Source organism: Neolamprologus brichardi, chromosome 16, assembly GCF_056152115.1.
Source record: "Neolamprologus brichardi isolate AB-2024 chromosome 16, ASM5615211v1, whole genome shotgun sequence".
Classification (NCBI taxonomy): Eukaryota; Metazoa; Chordata; class Actinopteri; order Cichliformes; family Cichlidae; genus Neolamprologus; species Neolamprologus brichardi.
The window spans coordinates 33062501-33078024 of NC_142119.1; the positions used below are offsets into that span (position 1 = coordinate 33062501).

A 15524-nucleotide genomic window follows, 5' to 3' on the forward strand; every position below is an offset into this window, starting at 1 on the left:
CCGGAGGAAGATGATAGACAGCTACCTTCAGTATAATATTTGTCATTTATAGCTCATTAAACAGTGCAGCGCTTGAGGGAAGGAAATCAACTACATGCCTGATTATAACAGCGATGATAAAAAATGTGACACAGTGAGTGGCTCACCGACGGTGAAAAAAGCCAAAGTGAAGAACTGCAAGTGAAATACACAAGACTTATTCCATATGTCAGTATGGAATATATATATTCTTAATGCTTATTTGCTGATTAGATTGTTCTTATGAGAGGCCCAGACTTCAGTGTAAAACTAGGTCGCAGGCTGACAGGAACTGCATGCTTTTGCAAAAATAGGAGCTGCAGGCAGAAAGTGAAACTAAGTGTTTGATCGAAACTTAAAGTGTGTGTGACGTCTAGAGGAAGTATATAAGTAATCAGGCTTCCTGTTTCTGCTTGAGACTTGAGCTGGCGTTTCTGTGCTAAGTCTCCATCTTCCAGAAAATGTCAAATTAAAGATCATTTTTACAAGTAACGCATTACTGTAATCCGATTACTTTTTTCAAGTAATTGTAAAAACGGTAATTAGATTACCGTTTTTGCAATAGTAAAAAGATTACCGTTACTTTCCTGTAGGAACACTGCGTTACTAAAACCGTGATTTTTTGCGAGAATGTCTCATGACAGTGACGTAAGCGAGTGCGACGTTCGTGACAACAGCTGTGTGCAGATCAACAATGGATCATATATCGAGTGCAGAGAGAGTATGAGCGTGCAGCGTTTAAAGCGTGGAAGTACTGACCTTACTTTGAGTTTGATTCCATAAAAAGTGACAAAAACATTAGTGTCCGTTGTGCGTGGGAAGAAAACTTCTTTTTACAGCGAAGAAAAATCCCTAAACTTCCAAACAAGCACCGAGTAGCTACGACGTAATGGGAAACTCACAGAGAAACTCGCGGATTCTTCCACTGACCGCTGCACACCTGCACCAGGGTAAACCTCCGCCTACCCCACTCCTGCTTTACAGGTGAAAATAGAGCAACAGGACCGCTAGTCTTTGACTTTATTTATTTTCTGCTGTGTTTTACTTGCATCTATTTGAAAGACTGAGTGTAAACACACAAAAAATATTTTATTTTATGTGCTGGAATGTGCAGAAAATAGGTTTAAATGTTAAACTAATTTCTTCCAGTCAGAGAATGTTGCATATAATTAAATTTTTGCTTGATGCATAAAGTTAAAAGATTAAAACTAATAAAACAAGTTTTAAAAAGAGACTTTTCCATCTGATTACATTTTGTATGATGATTATGCAGAAAAAGTAGAATTGGGCTGAAAGATCTATCACTTTATCACCTATTCAGGTTGTAAATCGTGTTTTTAAAAAGTAACTAAGTAATTAATTACTTTTGAAAATAAGTAATCAGTAAAGTAACGGGATTACTTTTTTGGGGAAGTAATCAGTAATTAGTTACTGATTACTTTTTCAAGTAACTTGACCAACACTGTTGAAGAATGCAAAGAACTGGATTTAATAACTGTCAGATCAGCTGCTTTGCACCTTTGTAGAACATTTGATTTCAAGAAAACCTATCACATGCCTTTTATGTTAAAAAAAACCCCTCTGTATTTCAGTTTGTACTTTCATTTTAATAGATGACACCATCCTTCCAGCTGTGGGAATGGTTTGATGGGCTAGCTGAAGGAAAAACCCACAGGCTCAAATTTTTTAGGGATTAGATGGGGGTAAGATTGGCTATTTATCAAATAGCCCTATCTCTGAGCTCCGGCTTGGGGGAATCTCACATTCCACCTGGCTTTAAGTGATAAACGGATCAGATTGTGTTTAAGCTGTCTGGTGTGTGTGTGTCTGTATTTGTGTGTTAGTTTGCGCACGATCCCCAATTTCCCGTGCACTGGTTTTCTCACGGTCTATAATATGTTGGTCTTTTCCAGATTTGATTGGCCTCTGTACTGGCCTAATAGCAACTCAAATCAGTGCCGCTTTGCTCTTCATGCATGCTGGTCGTGTGGGAAGAGGCTGAACGGTTAAAAAACTGTGAGATGGGAGAAGATAGAAAGGTTATAATTTATGTCTGGGTGAGACAAATGTCTCAGCCACTGTCCTCATCCCTCTGGCAGTCATGGGCATTAATCCATCTGCTTGCCGATTGCAAAAGGGGAGGAAAAAAAAGAAGAAGATCGCAATCATCGTTCATCAAGTCCAGCTCGGGGCCCACGAGTCAACCCGAGGGAGGAGGCTTTCATATTCATCCTGCATTATTGTCCCTTATTTGCCCCGCCGCCCGGCCAGACAGTTATGAGGGGAAAGAAGTAAGCAGAGAATATAAAACCACTTGTGCACAGGAGGATAAATGTCAGTCAACGAAGACCTCCTCACTATATCGAAGCTCTTCTAAGAGAGTAAGCAAGCTGTCCTCCATGCTGCTGCATCAAATTCAGCCTTGCTGTGCTTTTTTTGTTGTTTTTTGTTTTTTTAACAAGCTTTTGAAGAGACATTTGTGATGTGGGGAAAGGTTTATATTCATGTAATGCTTCTCAGCGAGAATTTCAAGTGATTTACTCTCTACATTAAACTCTCTGAACTGAACACTAACAGCTCCTGTTTTTAGCGTTAGGCGCGTAATGCGTCTGTGGAAAGAATTCTCCTGTTATCTATTCCTGCACCGCACGATCTTGTTTTATGGTTCGTGTCATCTGCTCTGTTTTAATAGTCTAATTTTATGTGCAGAGTAAGTCACCGTTTTAACTGTCTGACGTTTTTCAAATGACATTCGTTTCTATTGTCTGGATGTTTTCCAGAAGATATTTACTGTGTAACGTTGGGGATGCGTCGTAGCCCTTATAGGCTGCCCATCCTCTGCAGTCGCTTCACCTGTTTCTAATTTCTTTGACTTTGATTGGTTGTCTGGGTTGCATTTATGCTATTAAAATATAGCTTTACTTTCTTCAGAATCGAATGTGGCTACAGGCTAAATGTAGTTTAATGGCACTGCTCTTTTGAACTGAGCGTGCTGATGACCAGCTGCTTCTCTGCTACTGCTGTGGCTCTTAAATGGTTGCACTGAAAGGCCGAAAGCCTGTCCTCTGACGGAGAGGGGCGAGACAATAATTGTTTAGATGGGAGAATTACTTTGAAACAGTCTCTCCTCCAAGGTGCTCGTGTTGTTGCACTTGTACGGAAAGACACAAAAAAATGTTCAAAGTGTGTGAAGATACAAAGAGAAAGACACATTTGGCCTACTTTCGTACCATTTGGCACTTCGGTGTAGTCAATCATGGCCTGAAGTGGGAAAATTGTCCAGCAAAAAAAAGAAAAAAAGGTTTGGAGGGTTTTGGACTCTAATAAGTTTTTTTTGTTTTTTGTTTGAAGTGCACGTTGGCATCCAGTGGTTTGGTCTGGTCAGAATTTCTTTAACTAACGTGAGGAAAAGATGAAATGTTTCTAAAGGGTCAAATTACGAACGATGCAGTTTTGTTATAGCCGAAGAAGACGAAGGACTGTTCAAAATAGCAGAAAGAAGAAAAGAAAAAAATCTTGAAGTAAAGGTTAAAGAAGATATTTTGTAACACAAACACTGGACTTGAGTTCTTGTGATCCGTCATTCTCACTGTAAATGTTTCTGTGAGATGAGACTTGAATTGAGGTCGAACATGCAAATGTTAGTTTAGATTATTACTTTCTCAGTTGGCCATTGTGCGTTTCACCATGTGTTTATATGCCATGTTTGTTCAATATCAGACTTTTTTTTACAGTGTTTGATGTTTGATCATATTTAAATGAATAATTCCTTCTATAATGAAGTGTTTTCTGTGACACTGGCTGCAAAGCAGGCATAAACTACAATTGAGCTCACAGTTGAAGCAGTGTTTCTCTTTATGAAATTCTTAACCAATAATAGAATAGAAAACCCATTTTATCTCTAAAATTAGAAACATCCTGTCTCCTCGCATACAAAACCTTGAATCAGGCCCAAACTTATCTTAACATCTCCATTGGGGCAATATCATCTCAACAGAATGCTTCACTTTCAGACTGCAGGCTTACGTGTGGCTCCTGGACAGTGTTGGGAATACATGTACCGCCGTTACGTATTTAAAATACAAAATATGAGTAACTGTATTCCGTTACAGTTACCGTTTAAAAAGGTGGTATTTAGAATACAGTTACTTTGTTGAAATAAATGGATTACACGGCGGTACTTCCCTGTTTCATATTGTGGCGGGTCAGGACTGTTTGGGTTTTGTTTGACAGCTACGTTCTGTTGTTCCAGGCGGCAGCGTTACGGTTGCCATGGTTACATGGTGACGCTCTCTTTGCGACTGTGTGTTTCCTGGGTGAGAGAGCGCCTTTTTTTGTTGTTGTTCTTGTTGTGCTAAGCTAATAGGCAGAATGCTACAGGTATAGCTCTAAAGAATGTAGCATCATGGGCAGTGTAGTCCGTGCTGCAGGGAGAATGGACTGCCATACCCGTTATGTGTCTGTGAGCGAGGGAGGGAGAAAAAGGAAAAGTACGAGCTGTCATCGAGCAAAAACGGGAGCTGGAAGCATGTAAATATAATAATAACCACTGCAGCCAAGAAGAGTGCCTGACGAGCCCAGTTGTAAGTAAGCTATTAAGACTCGACTGTACACCGTGTTCGTGTTTTCCTCCGAAAACAATAAGTTCTGTTGGAGCAGCCTTTCAACGCCTCTCTCTGTCTCTCGCTAGCAAAGTTGACCCAGACAACAAAGTAAAGCTAGTTTTCGGCTACGAGCCCGACACAGAACCCACCGTATTACCCAGAGGTCCCTTTACTACGGTTCGGAGCCGCGGACCTTCAGTAACAGTAATAAATCACAGCAATAGTACATTCATGTAGTTGTAAACAGCATGATAATATATTAAGTAATCCAAAGTATTCAGAATACGTTACTCTCATTGAGTAACGTAACGGAATACGTTACAGAATACATTTTGGGGCATGTATTCTGTAATCTGTAATGGAATACATTTTAAAAGTAACCTTCCCAACACTGCTCCTGGAGTATTTAAAAGTAGAGGTAGAGTTAAGTGAATTAATCTCTGTCTCTCTTCCTTAACCCATAGCTGCTCTTCCCTGAGCCTGGTTCCACCGGATGTTTTTTCTTGTTAGTTTTTTCTTCCCACTGTTGCCAAGTACTTGCCCAGAGGGGTTCGGTGGATCGTTTACATTTTCTCTCTATTATTGTAGGTTCTTAACACTATAAAGCATCTCGAGACAGCTGCTGCTCTGATTTGCCGCTATATAAATAACATTGAACTGAGATGAATTGTGGTTCAGATAACATCCGATGCTTTGACAGCACTTAAATAGCTTTTTTGCCTGTTTGGAAGGTTCGAATTGCCAAAATTAGCGTATAAGTCTTCATTTCATCAAGTTTCTCAAACTCAACCCTACACAGGTTGGTGAAGGTCACAAAGTTAAGAATTCACAGAGTTTTTCTAAAGGCCTGCTACAGTCCAACAACAGCCTGGCTGTGCCATTATAGCAGCTCCTTGTGCCAACAACCTCACCTCCACAACTCCTCCAACTGCAATTTCTTAATTACATTACTTTCTTCTGAAAGCCTCCTCCTGCTTTGCAGCTTTGTAGGTAAGAGCTGTTGAGAGTGCTTGGCAGATTGTTAGAGGAGCTCATTGCTGCTGACGCTTTAAACAAGATTTGAAGAGTCAGCGTATTTATAAACCTTTGACATTTCCATCATCTGTCCCCAGAAATAACGACAAACAAGTCATAGCCCTAAATAGCTTAATAACCTCTGAGGCTATGTCCACACGTACCCGGGTATTTTTGAAAACGCAGATTTTTCTATGTGTTTGCACCTTTCGTCCACACGTAAACTGCGTTTTTGGTCACTGAAAACGGAGATTTTTAAAAACTCCGACCAGGGTGGATATTTTTGAAAACTCCATTTTTGCTGTCCCTCCACACATACGACTCGGGCTGTATCCCAATTCAGGGTCTGCAGCCTGCATTTTAAGGCCGCATTTTAAGGCCGATTACGTCACACCGACGCGACGAAGGCTGTCCCAATTCGAAGGCTGCTCGAAATGCAGCCCTCAAATGCGTCCTTCATTTCCCTGAATTTTAAGGACGTGGCGGTGTTGACTTCGTGGCCCAACATATCCCAGAATGCATAGCGCGGCGGTGGGTGTGGATAATTTTGCCAAAAAAAACGGCGGATGAGGGGCGCCCGAAGAGTAACATAGTAAACTAAGTACTGAATATTATGTCACTTATTTATGTGCAAATGTTTAATAATGAAGAACATGAAAACATTCCTGTTGGCCACATGTCGGCAAAGTTATGTGACATTAGTGACGTTTGTACTAACTTGGTTTTAAAGCCTTTACTTTAAAATATACGCCGTTCAATAGCTGAGCTTAATCAGAGAATGATCAAAGCTCATGTAGAAACAAACAAACAAATGAACAAAAGATTTTCTCCTTCATTTCTGTCAAACAAAGCTGTATGAAACGTTTCCAGCTGTTAGTATCATGGTTGCTAGGCAACCTGGGCAGCGCAACGGAGGCTAGACCGTCCCATTTCACAAGCCTCGCACTTCCGGCCTTAGCAGTCTTTGAGTACGCGGCCCTTGAGGATCGTTGAGGCTGCGTACTTTAAGGCTGCAGACCCTGAATTGGGATACAGCCTCAGTTCTGCTTCTATTCCCCAGCTTTGTTTACTTTTTCCCACCGAGGCTTCTAGACTTCTGATTGGCCAACATTTCTGCACGGTTAGGAATATAGCGCCACCTGCTGCTTTGGCATGTTACTAGCAGCGTTTTCCTTCATTTCTGCCTTTACGTGTGGACAGGATTATTTTTTAAAACGAAAACGGAAAATCTCCGTTTTCAAAAATACCCGTGTACGTGTGGACGCAGCCTTAGACTCTGTAAAGTTATCTTAGATCTCAAATCCAAATGTTTTTCCTTTTTCTTTTTCCTCAGTTATGCAAATCAGTATCTTCACAGTGCTTACAATGTCAAAAAAGAAAGATCTCCTTAAAGCCTTTTGGAGGTCAGTTTATATTTTATTGATTTAACTATTCATATTAGGAGGTACCCAACTCCTCACACTTTGATGACACCTTCACTGACCCGTTATGAGCTGTTGGAAAATGAAGGATTATTTTCTTGAAACTCATTTTCCTGAAAAAGAACAAACAAAGCAAACAAAGCAAAAAAAAAGAACAAGAACAAGAGAAACGGAGCTCATTTCACCCTCGGCTAACCCATCTTTAGCTGGTAATGACTGTCTTGTAGTTCACATCAGAGTTTGATTTTCACACAAACACAAACCTCGCAGTAATTGAGCCTTTAAAACAAACTTTTTTTGTTCTTTGCCAATAATTCCTTGAGCCCGTGTGTGTTTAAGGGATTGATTTAGAGACTTTTAATGATTTGAGTTGGCGTTCAAATCATGTTCATTCCTCCAGTTATGGGGACAGCGTTCACACACATACAAGCTTTGTTCACACATGCCGTGGCTTTGCGCAATCCCGGGATCATGTTGGATTCTTTAAATCAACTTCAGGTCTGTTTACATAAGACTGTGCAGCTAAAGGCGGCCTGCGTTCCCCGCCGCGTCCCCCACGCTCCCCCCCAACCTTCAGCCTCTGCAGCCATTAATCAGAGTGATGCACAGATGGTTCCGCTCGCTTCCTTGCACCGGCCTTCTATGGTTGTGTTGTTGTTTTTTTACACCCACCCTACATGTCAAAGATGGTCAAACCATATGGACGCATGGCCGACTGTGAAATTGAAACAATCCACTGTATGTGGATAAGTGTAGTATAAATATTTATGGAGGGAATAAGAGATGACCTCTTGCAGAATTTGCATCGTATTAGAATAGCCTTGGGACACCCGATGATTTATTGTGATTATCAGAGATTTAATCCTGTCTGTAAAAGTGCTTTCCGGTGTATTATTAATTTTTAAAAGCTGCACCGCTACTCTGATCGAGCTGGTTGATAAATTTGTGTGTCCCTGCAGCACACTGCTCATTTTCTCTTATTATATTCCTATTAGAACAAGAGCTGTTGTTATCATAATTAACAATGTATTATGTTGTTATTTGCAGCACACAAGGTGGTGTGACTGTTTTCTGAGATGCTAGGCACTACACTGTAGATTGCCATTGTCATGGAAACCAGAAGCCATTGTTAAAAATATATAGCTTTTTTTCTTAAATGTTTATTTATAAGATTTTAAGTTCAAAGTTACATAACGCCACACCAGACAAAGGACATAAGATTAAAAAACAATAACATTTAAGCACAGAAAAAGAAAAAAGAAAAAACAGAAACCAAACACACAATAACAACAACAAAAACCCAAACAGGAAAACAGGAAAGAAAAGGAAAAAAAAATTAAAAAAAATACACCAGTTAGCCAGTACAAATCAAAAGTTCAAAAGAAACACCTTTGTCCAAAGAAGTTGATCTTCTGTGTGAGTTTAGACAGGGCAACAGAGAGTTCACCAAGACCAGAAGATGTGGGAAATAGGGATGCACCGATACCGATACTGGTATCGGGGCCTGTAAAATGTGTGTGTACTCATACTCGTAAAAGTTAACCGATACCATGAACCGATACCAACTTATTTCATTAATCAGAGGGTGGCTTGTCATTTCTGTTGTAGTTTTTTAGATTGGCCACCAGGGAGCCAATTATTATTTTATTTATTTTATAATTTTTTATATTTTATTATTTATTTAATAATAATTATTGTTTGTTTGTTTACAATATGGACAATCTGCAATAATTTAAAAGTTTATTTCATTCGCAAACCTAATTTGTATTTATTTTATTCCAAACAGAAGTGTTTATTTATTATTCTGAAAGCTCAAGACAATAGTTCAGTGATATTTTGTAAAATTACAATGTGGAGACTCTGCAATAATTTAACAGAAGTGCTTATTTTTCACTTGAAATTTTTTTGTGGTCATTTTTATTAAGATTTTATTTTTTTATCAGCGGAGAATATAATAAAACCTGTCTTCCAATTAATTGTATTTGTGTGTGTGTGTGTGTGTGTGTGTTAGAAGTATCGTTTTTTGTACTCTGTATCGGCAAGTACTCAGATCCAAGTATCGGTATCGTATTGGTTTGAAAAAATTGGTATCGTTGCATCCCTAGTGGGAAACATGTCCAGGAAGGAATCAGGGTCCGGCAGAAGTGCAGTTTCACACAAACACAAAGTGCAGTCAAATTGGTCAAAGTTTGTTAAATTCCCATTAATATGATTGAGAAAAGGGCCCCAGATTTCGACAAACTTAAAATGGGTGTCAGCCAAACGATAACGAACCTCTTCAATATACAAACAACAATCATCTCACGTAGCCAAACCCTGAACTGTTATGGCAAATGCAGATGGACCCAGGAAGCAGAACGCACGGAGGCAGAGTTGCGGTGAAGACAGTTTATTTACAGTGAGGGGGAGGTATTTACAAGGACAAAATATATACAACAGTGTATGAATGGGGACGCGGAGCCAGGACATGCAGGTGACGAAAACACACACAGGTAGTGCACTCAATCTAAAAAAGGAGAGGGACGAGAATTAGGAGGGTCTTGCCCGATAACCGAGTCAACCGCTTAGAGTCAACTTTACCGAGAGTTGGAGAGCTTACTTGGTACTGTTTGATGCCAAAACCTCCAGACGGAAAACAAACCAGTCAAGGCAAAATCCTAGGGAGGAAACAAAACTCCTTACAGTCACCAAAAATAATCCAAGGGCTCCAGCAGGCAGGGGCAGAATTTCAGACGCTCCAAAAACGCCAATACTCCGACACTAGTCCTCTGTCAGGTAGCTCCTAAAGAACACTTCTGAGGAAAGCATCTGATGAGTAACAGGTGTGCCAGGTTCAGTGACTCACTGCCCCGCCTACCTATACAAAAAGGGAGGCACCAAAAAACACATACAAACAAAAACACCACATAACCAGAACCCAACTCCTAACATGAACAATGGAGGAGATGGTGATTTCCAGGCTCTAAGAATAAGTCTTCTAGCTACAATCATGCCAAATATTAAGGCTTTCTGAAGAGGACGTCTGAGTGCCAGTGAGGTTAGGGAGCAGCCTAGAACTGCAAGTACACCATCCGGCTCTAATTAAAAATATATAGCATTTTGTATAAAACCTGTACTGTAAGTTAAAACCTATGCTTGTATTTGTGGTTTATAATATGTCTAAAATAAGTCTAAGTACTATTATTATTATTATGCTTTTTTTCTACTTTGTTTGTACCTGGTTCCTTAATGTCTGCTATAAAACTTAATTTAGTCCATTTTGATTTGTTGTTTTTTAGATGCAGAGAAGTCCAAAATTATTAAGAGATGGACAAATGTGCTGGTTTTGTTCTTCTCAGCAGTTTTCAAATACAGAATAACGGAGGCCTTATCTTGTGAATATATAATTGCAGTTGTGCTGCAAACTGAAAATTGCAGACTTTTAAATATTCACTGTATTTATGAAAATGGATTCAGCCCTGCTCACATCTCACAAGAGTGGGGAAAAAAACAGAAACACTAGAATGAAGTTTGGTCTCACAGCAGCTTAGTGACGATGGAAAAATCCACATCTGACTGCAAACACTATCACTTCAGTGAAGTCTCCTGTCAATACTGGAACCTTTAATTAAATATTGTACGCGTGTGTTTTTCTGTATCTTAAATTAAGAGCACCATACCGTACTGTAGCTGCCGCCTTCTGTCTTCTGTCTTTCGCATCTCTGGTTATGTTTGCAGATGACAGAGCCATATGGGCTCCCATCAATCCTAACAATCTATCTCCTTTGCGTGATGGAGACTTGTTTCGCTGTTCCTGGCAACTTCTTCCAGCACTTTGATGTCGTTTCTCACTCGTAGCCCGGAGCTTTTATGAGCTACTTTTAATTTTAGAAGAAAATGAACGTTTTAAGGTTTTAAATGTTTGATGATCACTTCCCTGATGAAGGAGAAAATCAAGATTTTTTTTTCAGTGGGGGGTCATGCAATGGTCATGAACGTGTTTTTCTCTGATACAGAAAATTAGTGGACAACCATAAAGTTGCTTAAGATCATTACTGATTCTTTCCTTGTCCGTTTTCGGACTAGTTTTGGGGAAATGGATCAAATGTGTCTAACGTGCCTTTTTAACTTGGCCTCGGACCAGTACCGGTCCGTGAGTCTCTTTGGTACCGGGCCGCGAGAGTTGAGGCTCAGGTGTGAAATGTATAGTTTTCAGGGTTTTTATCGGTTTTCAGCGTTATTTTGTTATCGTTTTTATCGTTTACTCGGTTTTCCTTGGTCTTTTCACGCGTGTTATGAATAAATCTTCTTTTTTTCAGTACCGGTACTAGTTTTATTTTGTTGTATTTATCCGCGACACCTTAAAGGCCGGTCCATGAAAATATTGTTGGGCATAAACCGGTCCGTGGCGCAAAAAAGGTTGGAGACCGCTGTTTTACAGCATCGGAAACATAGCAAATCCCCTTTAAGCCCCGCAAACTTCCATGTGGTGAAATCGTTTAAAGGCCCGCACAAAGTTCGGAGAGAAAATGCTCTTTTTTTTCTTCCTGGAGTTTTGAGTGTGGCGTTAAAAGCCCCGCCAGGCGGCCCCTGAAAATTTTGATTTGTAAATGCCAGTTTCATACAGCGTTGAGATTTCAGCCTCGTGCCCCACACAGAGCCGCGTTTGTCTGAATGTCAGGTTGGATCGGGGTTGTGTTGCCTGATGGGGCCTGGACACTTTGTCCCGCTCTGTAGGGGACAGCGTCACGTAGCAGGAAGCTTTTCCTTCACTGTTTGGTGCCCTTTTTTTTACCACTTCAGCTGCAACTATGAATGTGTCTTATTCATAATTGGTGCATTGGTCATTTTTCTAATCTATAGTCGTGCAGTGTTGCCAGAGTTTAGTCTGAGCAACAGTTAAAATATAATGAAAGCCATCATAAAAATAACCTCACTTACAGAGGCTGTTGCTGGCAAACGTTTGGCATTTTGCTTAATAAATTTGATTTTCATCGGGTCAATTAACCATCGCTGTAAACACCTACACTTGTGCATAAAATGCCAAATAGGAAAGGTTTTTGCGTGCATTAGTAAACTATACCCTTTTATGAGTTTTGTTTGTAAATGTCACTGCTTTTATCTCACGACATGATTTATCTTCTGCTAACCTTCCCCCCCCCCCCTTTTCTCTCTCTCAGCGCTCAGTCCGTGGATTTCATCCTTCTCCCACCCTGGTGTGAGAGACTACTCCCAGCTCACCCTTGACCTGACTAGGAATGAGCTTATTGTGGGTGCCAGGTAAGAAACTGTAAATCCACTCAGCTTTTCACCCCACAGAGCACATTACTGAGAATGTGATACCCTTTCTGACTCACTCATACGGCGCGGTTTTCGGATAATGACGCTTTTAAAGTGCTTTGCTGAGGCCTCGCTGGACCAAGTTAAGCTTTGGATTTGGCAGGAGCAAAGGATTTGGAAGAAATACGTCACGCCGCAGTAGTGTGTGTGTGTGTCTCTATTCTCTTGGCATGACATGAGTTAAAGTTTTGTCTGGATTGACCCTGTTTAAAGCGTAGACATACATGATCACAAAAAAGTGTAAAACCAAAGACTAACAGAAAACAATGGCCCAAGAGTGACGGGCAGTACAGTTTGTGCTTTAATCCACTTTGTGTTAACCTGACAGCTGGTCTCTAATACTTCATCTGCATTGTTTAATAGATTTTGCTGGATTTGAGCCGGTCCCTTACATCATTTCCCTTTCTTCTTAATTCAGAAACTACCTTTTCAGACTGGACCTCAGTAACCTGTCACTGATACAGGTAAGTGTACTGTGTTTTCTCCTGTGGTTTTAAATTCGTATTTTTTGGGCGCTATCTCACTCTTTTTATACATGTTCGCCAAGTTTATTTTCTGTTGTTTATGAATTAGGCTACATGTTATTGCCACAGCATTGTTTAGGCTGTGTATGCTATTAGCCAGGAAATAAAAATGCTAATATGCTTTTATTGTTGTAGGTCATGGGTCACTTTAGCCTAGTAGTTGCTAGGCAACATGATGAAATTGTCACGTATAATTTAGCTTGTTGGATATCAGGTACATGTCGCTGTTTTGAATTAAAAATGATGCAGTACAAAAAAAAGACAAAAAAACACAACCTTTTAGCCTGTTGATAGAGGGTTGCCAAGCAACCAGCAGGCGTCATAACATATAATGCATAATTTAAAAAAAATGTGGATATAAATCATATGTTATGGTGTGATGTAGATGCTTTTATAAAGTGTTATAGGTAAAAATGTGAAAAACAGACAGGCCTTTTTAACCCGTTGCTAGAGCGTTGCTAGGCAACTTGATGATATCACAGTATCTGATATAGTTGAGAACCTTCAGGGGCCCAAGACGTATCTGTGTGGCAGCTTTGGTTGCTCAACTCCTGATCGTGTGGGAGGAGTTGGCAGACAAAGAAACAAACACACACAGACAGAGATTTTGTGTATTGTAAGCAGATTATGTGGTAATAGTCCTTTAAATAATAGACTAAAGCAACAAGTGGAGCCTAAATGACTGCCGGCCGCTGCTCCCAGTCTTTTTACATGACTCATATGGAAACCGAAAACAGCACATTGTAGTGTTTCCAGTTAGAGAAAGATAAAGACTGACAAATTTCCAAAGGCGGATAGGACTTTGAACCAGGGGACTTCAACACACACGGACTTATTTTTTTAGTTAATGCTTTCCAGTAGGAAGGTTGGAAAAGCGAAAGAAAAGCAGGATTTGTTTTGCCTTGCATCTCTGGCTGTACAGCACAATGCTTGTTTGAATCGCTGCAGCACTTTCACGGGTAGAGCTTGGTCAGTTCTCTGTGCATGGCTTATTTAGTGAGTTACAAATACACAACAGTGGCAGGACAGAATAAAAGTTTCACTACTGTTTACATTCACCACTCCCATCTTGGATCCTCAACTCGGGGTTAGTGGGGCTGCTCTGGCGTTGTGAGTGGGAAATCCAAATTGAGGTGGCATTCCAGATGGAAATTCTGGCTGGGAACTGGGATCTGGAACGCACCATAAGGCCAAGTTTTAGTAATGATCTTCTCAGCCTGCAGCCACTTTGGTTAATGTCATGGTGAATTGGGTTAAAGGACTCAGGTGAGAGACTCCTTGCAGAGTGACAGTGAATTTATTCACAGTGAATAAATAAGTCAACAGTTCGAGTCTGTAATCCAAAAAGGGCAGTGATACAGTGGTGAAAATGCAGTGACAATCCAAAACAACTCCTTGTGCCCGCTCCTCCTCCGATCCCTGGATCCTGGAGGCAGATGAGAAAAACACACGCGCAGTAACGAAAACGTTCTCTCTCCTTCACAAACTAGGTATGCTAATCGCGACTACGCTACCCGGTTTAGCTCAACGTTCCAGCGTTGGTCGTGACTCGACCGCACCGTTAAATAGGTCCGCTTCGGATTAGTAGTAACCGGCGAAGTGATTAAGCACAGGTGTGACGATTCCAGCTCAGGATACTCCCCCCGGGTCAGCTGCCGTTCCGTGCCACGGCTTCTGGAAGTACACGTTCCCGCATACAAACACACATGCACCGGATGGAGAGGAGAACACCACAAAGTACACACAAACACAACAAAAATTGGCAAGGCGACCGGTGAGGACCGTCTAGCCGTGACAGTTAAACTATCAATAGTTTGTATGTGGAGGTACAGAAGCTTTGCTGTGACGCTTCATTGGATATGAAAATTGTCTGCGCTCAACATCATCTATTGAAGTATCTTCTACTCTGTCTTCTGCCTGAACAAGCCACATGTTCTTTTCTATATCCATGCCTCAGTTTTTTTATCAATCCATCTATTTTCTGAAACAGCTTAACAGAAAGAGCCTCAATTTTAAGCCTCCAAAAGCAGTTGTGCATTGCTGATTCGATTTACTTTTAAACAGAGCATGTTTACTGATACTTCAAAGATTTTTGTGCTAATGAGACAAACTTTGGGAGCAACAAAGCAGCAGGATGGCAGTCCCTTTCTCTTTCGCTTTCATCAGAGTCCCAGAATTTGCTACGTTTCCTGTTAGTCGGATCCTATTGCATAATAACATAAAGCAACATTTTACCTTACAGCTTATCAACTAGGTTACGACCAAACAAGTAGTGCAAAATAATCCATCACGAAACCTAAATGTTACTACATATGACAGTTTTTCAGCAAGGCATCAACACTGTGGTGATCATATGTGATTTATCCAGCTCAGATGTTGTGTTCTCTCTCTCTCTCTCTATATATATATATATCTATATATTTATTTATATGTCCACGCTGCAGAGGATGTAATCAAATCCTAAGGTTGTGTTGTGTACACGTGCATTTTTGTGTGTCCTCAGCCTGTGGGTGCAATGGGTTTGTTTTCTGAAAGGCCTGTGGTGGTAAGAGTGCTGTGCCGGAAAGTAGCTTTGGTATCAGTGGGAGTGTTAGCTCTGGGGCACAGGGTTGCCATACAGTTGC

General features: G+C 40.6%; 1 protein-coding gene across 4 annotated transcripts in view; it reads left to right on the forward strand.

The window, feature by feature from the left end:
- sema5ba (sema domain, seven thrombospondin repeats (type 1 and type 1-like), transmembrane domain (TM) and short cytoplasmic domain, (semaphorin) 5Ba) overlaps nt 1–15524 on the forward strand; it is a 222775-nt gene that overhangs the window by 102700 nt on the left and 104551 nt on the right. For all 4 annotated transcript variants that reach the window (XR_015716616.1, XM_087830194.1, XM_087830197.1 and 1 more), the window contains 2 exons: nt 12217–12316; nt 12795–12840. Coding sequence is in view for 3 of the 4 variants with exons in the window: in XM_087830194.1 (XP_087686320.1) it covers nt 12217–12316; nt 12795–12840 (146 nt within the window). In the remaining variant the exon portion in view is untranslated. The remainder of the gene's footprint in view (nt 1–12216; nt 12317–12794; nt 12841–15524) is intronic.